The sequence below is a fragment of the Pogona vitticeps genome, chromosome 2 (assembly GCF_051106095.1).
Source record: "Pogona vitticeps strain Pit_001003342236 chromosome 2, PviZW2.1, whole genome shotgun sequence".
Lineage (NCBI taxonomy): Eukaryota > Metazoa > Chordata > Lepidosauria > Squamata > Agamidae > Pogona > Pogona vitticeps.
Window position 1 is genome coordinate 136947988 of NC_135784.1, and position 13013 is coordinate 136961000.

General features: G+C 46.6%; 1 protein-coding gene across 1 annotated transcript in view; it reads right to left on the reverse strand.

Annotated features, from left to right (window-relative positions):
* NHERF1 (NHERF family PDZ scaffold protein 1) overlaps positions 1 to 10195 on the reverse strand; it is a 58313-nt gene extending 48118 nt beyond the window's left edge. Inside the window, exon 1 of the mRNA XM_020806274.3 lies at positions 9420 to 10195. Coding sequence (XP_020661933.3) covers positions 9420 to 10169 — 750 coding nt within the window. The 5' untranslated portion in view covers positions 10170 to 10195. The remainder of the gene's footprint in view (positions 1 to 9419) is intronic.
* Positions 10196 to 13013: the final 2818 nt, after the last annotated feature.

A 13013-nucleotide genomic window follows, 5' to 3' on the forward strand; every position in this document is an offset into this window, starting at 1 on the left:
TGAGTAACTGCCCTGTACTTTAAAGGAAAAGGGCAGGTTATGGGGAATACACAGATCTGCCCTGCAATATGCTCTGTCTCCCACTTCTGTGCCCAATGTGTGGGCTAGCCCTATCGAGGTCTATGATGCAGGTCCAGCCATTCACCTCCCATGGACGCTGCATATACAAGGACTCAGCAAAAGTAGTCATTTCACCTTCTCAAGGGGGAAGGAAAAGCTCTCTGTACTCAAGCGCATCACTTTAAAACACGCACACACGCAATCTTTACAGCTCTTTTTTGAAAGCGATCCAGCTTGAGAAAAACAGTTCTATTATAAAGGAAATACTGCATAAACAATTTGTTGCTAAAAGTGCATAAAGTTCATATCAAGTTACGGTATAACTCCTCTGCTCCATTTCCTCACAATACTAAAATAAATTGTCTTCTGTCATTAGATACCTAGGGAAGATAAAAACCAACTGCCCCCATGTCCTTAGCAAGTACAAATGTTTATGGCTAATATATACAAGCAGTAAACACAATATGCTTTGTGTATATGCTCATTATACTTCTGTTGCTCCACTGTAGGAAAACATCCCAAAGGGTCACCTTGCGCAAGTAGCTAAATCCTATTGAGAAGGACCTGACAAATCATCCAAGCATCTGGCAGGACACAGTAATTACCAACCCAATCTAGATGTTCAGCTCTATAAGCCTCTGTGGAGGTACGGTGGAGTCTGTCCAGAATTAGCACCAATGTCTACCTCTATAATGAGTGAGGCATGCATCCCTGAGAGCTAGCTATATTCTTAAGATCATGAAACCCAGGTATCTGAACTTAGGGATACAGATTAATGGGACCCTAAGGGTGTGAACCTCATCTCATCTCTCCTTATCTCCCTCTCTGCAACAGATTAATTATTTCTGACTAATTGAAATGTGACCATGTGTTTGAAATTCTTGCCGAACCAACGCATAGGTTTGCATTTGATACAGTTGAACAGAAGAGGCACAATCAGAGCATCCCGTGAAGAATGTTCTCTCCTGGGGCAGGAGAACATACACCATAGCAGCAGGCAGGCAGGCCTACGAGTGTGAATGCCAGTGGCTTCTCTCTCTCTCTCTCTCTCTCTCTCTCTCTCTCTCTCTCTCTCTCTCTCTCTCTCTCTCTCACTCACTCACTCACTCACTCACACACACACACACACACACACACACAGAGAGAGAGAGAGAGAGAGAGAGAGAGAGAGAGGGAGGGCAGCTGAACTGCACCCAATTCTGACAGCTGTGTCAAGTTCATTTAAAGGTTTCAATATATAGTGTGTGTGGGGGGGGGGGAGAGATTCCAATCAGTGCAATGTTCATTAGTTAAAACAAGTTCTATACCAGCTTTCACCAAGAACTAGTTCTAGGACGGCTAACAACAATCTGAAACAAAACCAACTTGGTAGTAGATAAACAAGCCCTAGGATCGTGAACTTCACCACCTCTGCTTACTGTGCCATTATAGAGCTATGTGCTTTCAGCTTAAAACAGAGTGCCTGCATTTGGAGACATAGGCAGACATCAGAGCATGTGATGGGAAAAGGAAAACAGGGTACAAATACAGGCTCATTCATGGAAAACCAAACTATAGCTGGCAGCCAGAGAAAACTTGGGGACAAGTACTCAATTCTTTCCTAGCTCACACCTATATTTGTGAACCATCTACCCAGCTAAGCTATCAGTTGTAGTCTCTTAAATGCTATGTTGTTCCACTGACTAAACTGAACTTGATTCCTTCATTGAATTATCTCTAGCTACTCCTTAAGAGTTGGCCTCTAGATAAATTGCTATCTAAAAGCCAATTTCTTCTTGGAACTACACTCAATACTGTATTTCCCCAAAAATGACAGGATCTTATATTAATTTTTGCTCCAAAAACGCATTAGGGCTTATTTTCAAGGGATGTTCTTTTTTTTTAATGTACAACAATCTACATTTATTCAAATACAGTCATGTCATTTTCTGGTTGCTGCACAAGGGTGGAGGGCGGGGTTTTGCTTAACTGGGGCTTATTTTGGGGGGTAGGGCTTATATTACGAGTATCCTGAAAAATCATACTAGGGCTTAGTTTCAAGTTAGGTTTTATTTTTGGGGAAACAGGGTAGGTAAAAACCTATTTTTGTATGTTTTCCTCAAAAACCACTAATGCATCCAAAAAAATGTTACCAACCACTGCTTCTTTGTCCCAGAATTTTAGGTTTCAGCTGTTACCAGGAGTAAACTGCAAAGACTTCCAATCTCCCCCTTAAAACCAAGTCTAAAGGGCAGACCTCATGGTCACTACCTTTGGTCTGATGTTTGAGAGTTTCCTGTTTCTTCCCCATGCACTCTCATATGTGCCATCCAGCTTGGGGGACAGACAACATTTAGGCCCCTTAAATGCTGGTAGATTGTATCTCTCTAGCTTACTCAGTCCCCCCTCCCCTGCAAAAAAGAAAAGAAACAATCTAGAGGACCAAAAATAGTCCACCCTGATCCAGCTTGATAAAAAGTTCTGCAGAACTCAAAAAAACAAAACAAAACAAAACAAACCCTGGCACAAATTTCTATTAACATTCTGCTATATCCTTGTAAAAGTACGACTCAATTGTGGGCTTACCTTCTGTGGGATATAGCCATAACACAGAAGAACAAAAATAATCTGTTTACATATAACTACCATGGTAGTTGTACAAGCATTATCAGATGCAGGGCTGGTACAAATGTAACATCTTTGTGATGCTCTTTGAGTATTTCTTGGGAGTTGTACTTGAATGGGCCATTTCAAGCACCTCAGAAATGTGTGGATGCATGTTTAGCAGTCTGCGGTGCTCAGCTGATTATAGATCACCTTCTATCTAACTTCATGCCCAGTTTCTCAGTTCCATAAGATTCCACTATTTGAGAAGCTTCATTTTTTTGAAACTATGCCAGTAAGTTTGACAAAAATGACAAAACAAGGACTCTGCCAAAGTTTGCATCCAGTTATAACTTCACTTGAATGCTTCATTGATCTGCCTGGAAACCAGTCTCCACCAGAAGAGCAAATGCCATACTTTGCAGCCATTCCAAATCTGTTCCAAAGAGTTTTGGGGACCCTTCAGAGTAGCTCTTGCGGGGGAGTGGTGGTTAAAGAAAGGGAATATTCCACTGCACATCTGTTTGCATAGTACTGGATGAAACACAAAGTCAATGAAAGACTAGGCATAATGACCTATTTACAATGCTAACATGAGTTTCTCAGCCTCATGTTTGTTTCACAACAGGAGTGGTGGTGGTAGGAGAATGCAGGGTTATTTAAAAAAACAACAACCCAACAACAACAGTAAGAGAAGAAATCCACTTCCTTCAGCCACCCATTATCCTCAGCAATAGTGTCCAGGGCAGTTCCCCTCCAGCTGGGCTCAGCTGAAACAAACTGGCCTGGGGAGGGTGAGCTTTCAGAGGAAACGATCAGCAAGCCCTTGGACATACACAGACAGACGCATGCTCATATCACCTTCAGATGCCACCCCTTCTCCTGGCATTTTCATCACCATTGCAACTGCAGGTTTAGAAACACGCCACACTGTGCCAAGGTCACAGGGTAGCTCTGTCCTCTAGAAGCCACCCAATCAAGCACACAGAAATTGGCACTGAAGAAAGAAAATGGAGTGTCCTACAGTGATGCGAATTAGCATGCTTTTTAAAAAAACTGGACAAATTCATTGACGAGAGGCTATTTGGAGATCGAATCCCTAGATGGCATAAAAACATCGTTTCTTCTCTCCTGTTTCCTCTGAGCTTGTGGGAAGCAGTAGATTGCTCCACCTTTTCAAACAAAGGGATGAATGTCTAAATGAAAAAGAGAGGGCAACTGTTCAAGAATAAACAGCAGTGGGTTTAGATGACAGAGCCATAAACTGACCACCGAGATAAACATTTTCTCTATGGGAGCAGCAAAATAAAAATGCACAAAGTTGTGTAAACTTCTCCCTTGGAGGTCTACTGGAAGCTGAGTCTGAAGATGTCTGGCAGCAGGCTGGGTAGCTGTTGGACAAACTACACAGAGGCCCTTCAAATGTGATGATTCCTTGACAAAATCACAATGACTTTCATTGAGACAACAACTATGCAACAACTAGCCGTGAAGCTGTCATCAGACTGCAGCTCCCATCAGCTCTTGGCATCACAGCCAATGGGGGGGGGGATGTGAGGGCCCCCAGCCCTGGGCTACATCCTGCCTCTGCTTTCTGGCAGTCATTGGAACACCTGGGGATTAATCTCAAGGCTGCTTCTCTCTATTTAGCAAGGGGAAGGTTTGGGGCTACAGTCCACATCAGCCCCATGCGGCGTGGCCAACAAGTAGAGATTATGGGAATGGCAGTCCGAAACATAAGGAAGATGTGGGTTTAAAGCATTTCAGGAAGGTATTTGACTATCTGAAACCAAGCCCTGCCCCACTCCACCCCCATAAAGACAACACTACAAAATTATCCTGCCTCATTCAGATACCACTTCCTGCCCTTGTGAATTTGTTTCTGCCCTGCAATGCTACCTAAAATGGGGTTTGTACTTACACCCACCTCCCATAGTCACACACACACACACACACACACACACAGTAGTTTCAAGTGTTTCCAGGCAAATGATTTCCCTCCCTCAGGGGCAGTAGCTGGTGACCAAGTTCTCTTTGGGGACGCATCTCCAAGGGAGGCCCAGCGATTGAGGCCTGCTCGCTTCCAGAACCTGCAGAGCCTAGCCTGGAGTCCACTGCAGAAAGATGAGCCCTCGTGAAGGCTTCCCTCCAGAGCAACACATTTTCCAGTGTGCAGTCTGACCGGCAAATCCACCCTCCTTCCCATCAGCATTCATACAGTTAATTTCAGCTGGGCCTCAGACACACAGACACAGTGTGTAATACTCCGGCCCAGTTCTGGCAGACACATGTGAACTGCAGCTGACCTAACTGCAATCTAATTGTGGATTTTATCACGCAACCTCATTGGAGCGCTTCTACTTTTAAGTTTTGTTTAATATCCTTCATACTTCGTGCCTGCCATTTTATTTTGGGCTGGTATAGATAAAAAGGCAGGAGATGAAATAAAGAAGAACTTGGGCATTTATAAGCTTTCTTTCCCTTATCATTTGAATGCAACACATCCCCTCTCCTGCCTATGCCACATCTTTCTTTTCCTGCTCCCAGTGGTCATTCATTCACATTTCTGATCAGGACTGCACCGGTTTAGTACGGGCTGCTTGAAGGCTTCAGTAGACCCTGGGGTTCCCCTGCTTACAGAGTGCAACTTCCTGCAGAACACATGGTAAGGCATGCACAGAGGAATAACCACAGAGGATGAGAAGGAAGTCACCATCCACCAAAAAAGCCCACATACATCTGCATACAAGATGTGCCACATATCTAGAAGCAGCTATGTAGTCATTAGAAAACCCAAACATGGTTAGGTCGGGAAATATAACGTTTCTAATCACTATTACTGATGAGCTGGACAGCTAGCAAGACAGCTCAGAATCAAATTCCCAATCCCTGGAACATTTAGCCAAGGGTTAGAAGTTTGATTCACCTCTGTGCCTTGTAGAAAAGACAGCCTATGTGGCCTTGGGCAAGCTGCACAGCAACCTCAGAAGAAAGGACTGGCAAACCACTTCTGAGTACTCTCTACCTAGAAAACCCTGGAAAGGGTCAACATAAGCTGGAGTTGGTCATTATTATTTATTACCATCCCACAGTTTCATGAAGCAATAAATTTGTCAACTTGGGAGCTTTGAGAGAAGCTATTACTGGCTTTGTCTCTCTTCCGGTAATGTTCATCTACTGCAAGTTAGGTTTGGTTCCAACCCTAAAAGATCTGGAAGCGGAATACCTAGATCGCCTCTTGAGACTGTCAATAATTTATAACCTTCAAAGGTCCTGCTGTATGTCATACAGAGACCACCAGTTCAGAGAATCTATGCTGGTAATTGCACGAGACAGGGCCTTTTCTGTAACAGCACCCAGACAGTGCCTACTCCTTCCTAAAGAGGTCACTTTGCCTTCATAGTTGCCAGCTATCAGCCTCTGCCACTCAACATTTGTAGAAGGTCAATCCTACTGTCTAGATCTCTTTGACGATCATCTTGTTCTTTATTTTGGTTCTGTGATATACTGTGCTGTTTTTTAAAATTGGAGATTGTCTTGAGACTCCAATGACAAGTCATAAACCTTTTAAATTAATAAATATGGAGCACTGTTGTGCATGCTCACCCCAAAATAATTCCCATTGTGATCAGTGGAGCTTTCCCCTAATAACCATGTACTATATAGTATTTCACTTTTAGTAGTTTTGTGTGTGCGTTTGTTTTTGTTTTTGTTTGTTTTTTGCTGTAAATAAATCAGAAATTCTAGGAGTATAATTCCAATTTTATACTCAGAGGTCAAGCAATGGTGACAAGGAATAAACTTGCTCAAGGTCACACAGAGGGACCGTGGCAAAAGCAACATAGGAAATCCAAAGCTACTGAAGACAATGGACCATACTGACAGCACTCATATGAAACACTGAGACAAAGTTCAGAATTTATGGCTCCTGAGGAACTGTTGGACTACAAATCCCATCAGCCCCACACAGACAATGAGAAAGGATGATGAGACCCACTCCATAGCACCATTGCATGGCAACATCTTCTCAATCCCTGTACTAAGCCATTTTAGACACAGTTTGTTGCTTCAGCCATGAGCTGATCAAGGGGTAAACAATCCACATTTTATTTTCCCGTCTTCTGTTCTGTCCCCCATCCTACTCATTTTGTTAACCCTGTTTCAGGATATGCAGCTAGTGAAATAAGCCAGGGACAATTTGCCATTCTATATTCAACTATAGCATCAACCCATAGACTTCATAAGCCAGAAATTTCATAACCCATAACCTATGGCTTCTAACTGCAGTTTGCATTGAGCTAACAAACCATAGTTTGTTTATATGAACAACTCTGGACATAAGCCAGGATTTAACAAATCACAACCTGGCTTGCTATAATATTTTAAGCTGATCATGGATTCTCTCCACTGGTTGGACACAAAACAGAAGACAAAGTGCTGTAGAAAGGACTGGAGCTCCAATCAACTGCATCTTTGTTGTTCTCAGTAGCTAATCTTCCAATTAAAGCATAAACAGACTGTAATTCAGGAGGAAAAGAGAAAGAATCCAACTTCTAGGAAATGACAAGAAGCAACTTGCCAGGGACACAGATGCTCTCTTTTTCTCCTTTTTATATCTTCCTATACTAACCAGACTTGAAGGTGGCACTTACTTCATAAACACTACCAAAAACTTGCTTGTTGTTATGTACCGTCAAGTTGCTTCTGACTTATGGCAACCCAATGAATGAGTGCTATCCGGAATATCCTGTCTTCAACAGCCCTGCTCAGTTCTTGCAGATTCACACCTGTGGCTTCCTTTAGGGAGTCAGTCCATCTCAGATTTGGTCTTCCTCTCTTCCTGCTGCCTTCAGGCTTTCCCCACACTGTTGCCTTTTCGAGAGAATCTTGCCTTCTCATGATGGGGCCAAAGTAGGATGGGCTCAGTTTGGCTCCAGATAGTTCAGGCTTGATATGATCTAGGACCTATTTGTTCATTTTTCTGGAAGCCCAAGGTTTCTGCAAAGCTCTCCTTTAGTGTCAAATTTCAAATGAATCAGTTCTTTCCCTATAAGCTTTCTTTACTGTCTATCAGATTTCAAATGCCAGACTTCCACAGATTAGTTAGCAGCCATTACTTGATTTTGTTTATTTGGTTGTCTTGTTATCCCATCCTACTTGACAGCTTAGAACAAGTGCAACAAGATGTGCTATGCTACTGCATTTGCATAATTCAATCATCTTTACACTCTTTTAAAAGTGTAAGAGATTTTTTTTTCCTTTGCAATATTGAGAAAAGAGAAGCAGCATATGAGATTAAGGCTGCAACCTGGCCCTCACTTGCCTAGGAGTAAGCACTTTTCATGCAACAGGATTTACCTCCGAGTAGATATGTCTAAGATTAAGCAGCAAGCAACCAAAAATGGAGTAATTACAGGGCAAAAAACCCTCCCAAATGTTGTTTGTTTATTTATTTTATTTCTGTGCTGCCTTTCTTACGATGATGAGATCCAAAGCGGCTCACAAAAAATTTAAATTAATTTCAAAAGTGAATTTGGGGCTCTGAGGGCGGGGCAGCTGAGCAAAACAAGCAAAGCAGAGGAGTCACAAATTAATGCCTCCCATTCAGGTAGGTGCCTGCTAGAAAGTACACGGGATCCAAACAAATTCCTGCCAAGTTCTTTCTGCTTCAGTGATCTAATGCTGGAACCAGGAGGAGGAGAAAGACGGAAGAGGGCAACCCACTTCTGTCCCTAAAGGCACACTCCGAGCTGGTCCCATCACATTCGGAGCAACACCAGGACCCCATCCCACAGGACACCGGCTCGACAGGGCGCCGATCTTATCGATCGATCGATCGAGGCACGGCTGCGTGTGCCCCTTTGCCAGCCGAGACAAGGTGGCCCTCCCGAAGCCCTGGGGGGTGCCAGCGGGGCTCGCATTCAGCTCCCACGTCGCGGAGGCGACCCAGCTTCCAAGAAGGAGGTCACATTTCACAATGGGAAGGAGAGAGAGGGAGAGAGGGAGAGGGAGAGGGAGAGAGAGGTGGCGGCGTGGGCTGTTCATTAGCGCCCAAAGCAGACAAGCCAGTGAATCACCCCAGAGAAAAGCTCCACGACACCGGCTGGGGGAGAAGGCAGGAGGGCGACGCTGCTTCCCAGCAAAGATTCCTCGCCCGTCCGGAACCTCGCGTGCTAAGAATCACCCCGATCTGTCGATCGCAATAAAGCTCTGCCTTTCACACGTTTAAAGCCCTTAAGGAGTTCGGCAGGTGTTCCGGCTGCTGCCGAGATCTCTCCGCCCTGCCAGCTCCGCGGCTTGGCGTCCGGCAGCAGCAGCAGACTTTTGAGCAAGTTTCTCTCCCCCCCCCCCCGCGCGCCCTCTCTGCTGCGGTGCTTCCGGAAAAACCCAGCCCTCCTCGCCGGCCCAAAGCCACTCGGGGTGCCTTGCCTTCCACTCCCGCCGCTCGGCCTGGAAGGGAGGCGGCAAGGAAGGAGAAGCCCCCCCACCCCCACCCCCCGCCGCGGGTGCGAGAAAGCCCAAGAGCTCCGAGGAGACCAAGAAGGGGGCCGCCGCGAGTTTGGCGGGGAAGCCGCGCCTGCTGCCGTTGGAAATGGCTCCGAGGGGGATCCAGGCGCCCGCCGAGCCCCCGGGGGGGGGGGAGAAGAGAGGAAAGGCTTTTAAGGGATCCCTTCCCTACCATGGGTTCGGTTCCCCGCCCCGCCGGTCCTTTCTCACCTCCCAGCAAAGGGGGTGGCTCTCCGCCCCGCTTTCCCAGAAGTGACCTAGATATTTACCCGCTGGGCAGCGTGATTCGCCGCTGCCTCCTCCTCCTCCTCGCCGCCGGCTTTCTTCTGCTCCGCTTCCCGCTCCGCCGGCTGGAGGGGGACCTCCCGCGGCTCCGGGCCGTCGCTCTTCTTCTCTTTCTCCTCCGCCTCCGCCTCCGCCTCCTCTTCTTCGGGGAGCCCCCGAGTGAATTCTTCGCGGCACTGGAGGCCCCGTTTCTGGAGCCGCTCGTCGGTCTCGGCGTCCACCACCAGCAAGCGCACCGAGCCCGGCGAGCTCCGGATGCGGTTCACCACTTGCTGGTGACTCTCCTTCTCCACGTTCTCGCCGTTGACTTCCACCAAGCGGTCGCCGGCCCGCAGCCCGGACTTCTCGGCCGGCGAATCGGGCTCCACCAACCGGATGAACTGGCCCACTTTGCCTTTCTCCCCGTGCAGGTGGAAGCCGTAGCCGTTCGGCCCCTTCTCCGGGCAGCACAGCCGGGGCAACAGCCGCTGCGCGCTCCCGACCCCCTGGTCCATCTTCCTCTCGACGGGCGTCCCCGGAGCCTCAAGGAGCTTTTGCGCAGGCAAGCAGGCAGGCAGGCAAGAAGAGGCGAAGTCCCCCCCTGGGAAGCGATCTCGTGGGAGGGGCGCGGAGAGTTCCGGCCGCCCGGCTCGGAGGCAACAGCAGGTGTTCCCGGGGCGGACCCGCCACAGAGATCCCAAAGCTCCGCCAATCGCGGCTTGACCCGAGGTCTGAGCGTTCCCCGGACCTGTCATTGACAGTTTATCAAGGGGGCGGGCGCTAGTCCCGCAGGGTCTCGTCGGGCCAATGAGGTTCCGGAGAAGGAGAGGCTGGGCCCCGTAGAGCACGCCCCTCAACGTTAAAGACCGAATCAGAAACGCGGAAGGAAGGTTGGACTATGCAAATAAAAAAGGGGGAAGGCGTCGCTCTTTTTTCATTGGTCGCTTTGGGGGTTCGAAGAAAGTTTTGTCTTTCTCTCCCACAGAGGAGAGGAATGTTACGGAGCGGGACGGGAGGGGGGGGCGGTGAAATGATACTTTTTTTGTCACACTTCCGTCCAGGGAACGCGCCCGGCTGAAGGAAAATGAAGGGGCGACGTTGCAAACGGCTCGTCGTAGCACGTGGATTTTTCTCCAGAGACTTTTTTTCGGAGATATTATTCGTGTGCCGCGAAAGATGGGAGTGTATGTATTAATTAAGGCATAGGCGGGGCAGTATCGGCTCACTAAGTGCACACCCCAGTATTTAATAACTGTGGCAATCGTGACCCAGTTGATCTTTAATTAGAGGTGGCTTAACCGCTGGACGGAAGCCGGAGTTCAATGAAACTCTTGAGCGGGGATGAATCAGCGGTGATCTTGCTTGTGCGCTTTGGCCTGTCAGGGTGGGAAGTCGGCACCTGCTTCACAGCAGGCTCATAAGCAGGTACGAAGCCACCTCCGCCCCCCCATTAAGGATGAGACCCTCTGCCCAAACTGTTTGGAATTTCCACAATCCCCGTCTGATACGGCTTCAGTGTCAGAGCATTTAATTCATGGCATCTGATCCCTACTTTAAAATCTCCAGTTTTGCATAGATGCTCCGTAGACAGGAGCTGTTTGCCCTTTTGCATCGCATCCCTTTATCCCTGTGACAACATCCCCATAGCTTAGGTTGCAAAGCAGATCCAGTCCATTCGCCTAGAAGTACAAGGGCTCTCTGCGGGTCTGAATTTCCTAGTCGAGGAAGAGGAAGTGGGAGGCCATTCGCAGAAATCTTGCTTAGAGGCAGCACATTTTCTTGAGAAGACTTTGTTTACTTTGCATACTGTACTTGTTTTAGGCCTAAATGGATGTTTAATAGGCTATTAATGCTTTCCAGGCTGTAAAAGAAAGAAAGGACAGTAGCTGTTCCATATCACATAAACTGAACAAGCAAGTAAAAGGCAAATGTCAGGGAGAGGGAACACAGAGGGTGAGAAGCCAGGCAGTTGTTTAGAAGAATGCATGCCCTGTGGCCAGTAATTCTATTGAATTTCAAGACTTTTTCAAAGGGCTACCAAAAGTATTCTTATAACTGTACCTTCATGGACAGGCCTTAACAGACCACTTATTCCCTCTGTCCAGAGTGGCCTTGGTAGCCAGACGGGTGGTACAGGAGCTCAGTAAGTCAATGCAATGAATGAATGAATGAATGAATGAATGAATGAATGAATGAATGAATGAATGAATGAATGAATGAATGAATGAATGAATGAATGAATAAATAAATAAATAAATAAATAAATAAATAAATAAAAACAAATGCTGCAAAATGTTCTTTTCAGCACTTAAGCTGTTCTTGCCTCCTCCAGCGCAGAGGACCTAGCGGTTGGGGTGGGGATCCTGCATATGATTTGTCCAAAGGAGATACAGTACTGTTATATTTACATACTCTGTGGTAGATGGGTTTACAAGGGCTCCATGCTTATGGAAGACCTTCACTGCCGTGTTTTTGAATGAGAGGGCAGTTCTTCTTCAAACAGGCAAGTTTGTGGTGGGAAGACTTGAAAAATCTAGTTATCACACACACGGCACAGTTATGGCACCATTACATTCCCGAACAGGGAAGAAGCTAATAGTGAGATCACCTGCAGGGGCTTCTCTGCCATTATACTATAGCCAGTGAAATGGTGGTGGTAGATGGCAGATCTTCAGAGAGTGCAAGGGCTGAGCCCTAGAAAGCCTGTTTAAGGGGAAGAAACTTAGGGTATATAATGTTTCATTGAATTTGGGAGCGGGGTGTTAGAGCAAAGAAAGTGAAGCTTCTTCTTTTGTGTTTTCAGGGGTAAAGGCAAAATTGGCTTTGAAATTTGTGAAGAAAGCCACTCCATCTGTTCGGAGATAGTACAGGGTAGAATGGGATTTGCTGATCTTACTGTGAAACAGCTGTCCCAGGAACCAAACTTGGTGTATCATGAAAGGGCAATACGTCATTAGCTGTTAATTAACTCCTATTGTGTTTTACTGCCAAGGAGATGAAAGGGGTACTACTTGGATTTTCTACCTCAGGAGCCTGGATAGCGCGGCTTGCTTTGGGCCCTGTGTACCTGAAGAGAGAGGTGTTGTTTGCTGCTCTGCTTCAGGGAGCAGAACATCTTGGGCCAGCAGGTGCCTCTTTGATTTCCTTATGAAATCAAAGGTTAGAATTGACTTGACAGCCCTGATGATTATTGTCGGATTGTTCAGTGAGGAGCCAGAGGTTGGGAGTTCGATTCCCCTCCCCCCACAGTATCTCCTTGACAGGGACTGGACCAGTTCTGAGGTGATGATGATGATGATGATTAGATGCCGCCACCAGTCACTCCATTCATATTGTGTCCGGGACAAACGAGGGCTCCAAAGACAAAGGATGTGGACAACAACCGAAAATCCAGTGTTCCATTTTTTTTTTACTCCCCTTTAATCAAATATGGATATAAGTGAGCTGACAGGCAGCTGAAACACATTCAGCACCAGATTCCAGTTCAAAAGATTTGTTAAGGTTTGGGCAGGAATCGGGACGTGAAAAAAGTGTCAAAAGTATAGTGAAAAAAATAAATGTTATCGGATGTTGTCTATGACAAGGAACTCTAAAACATA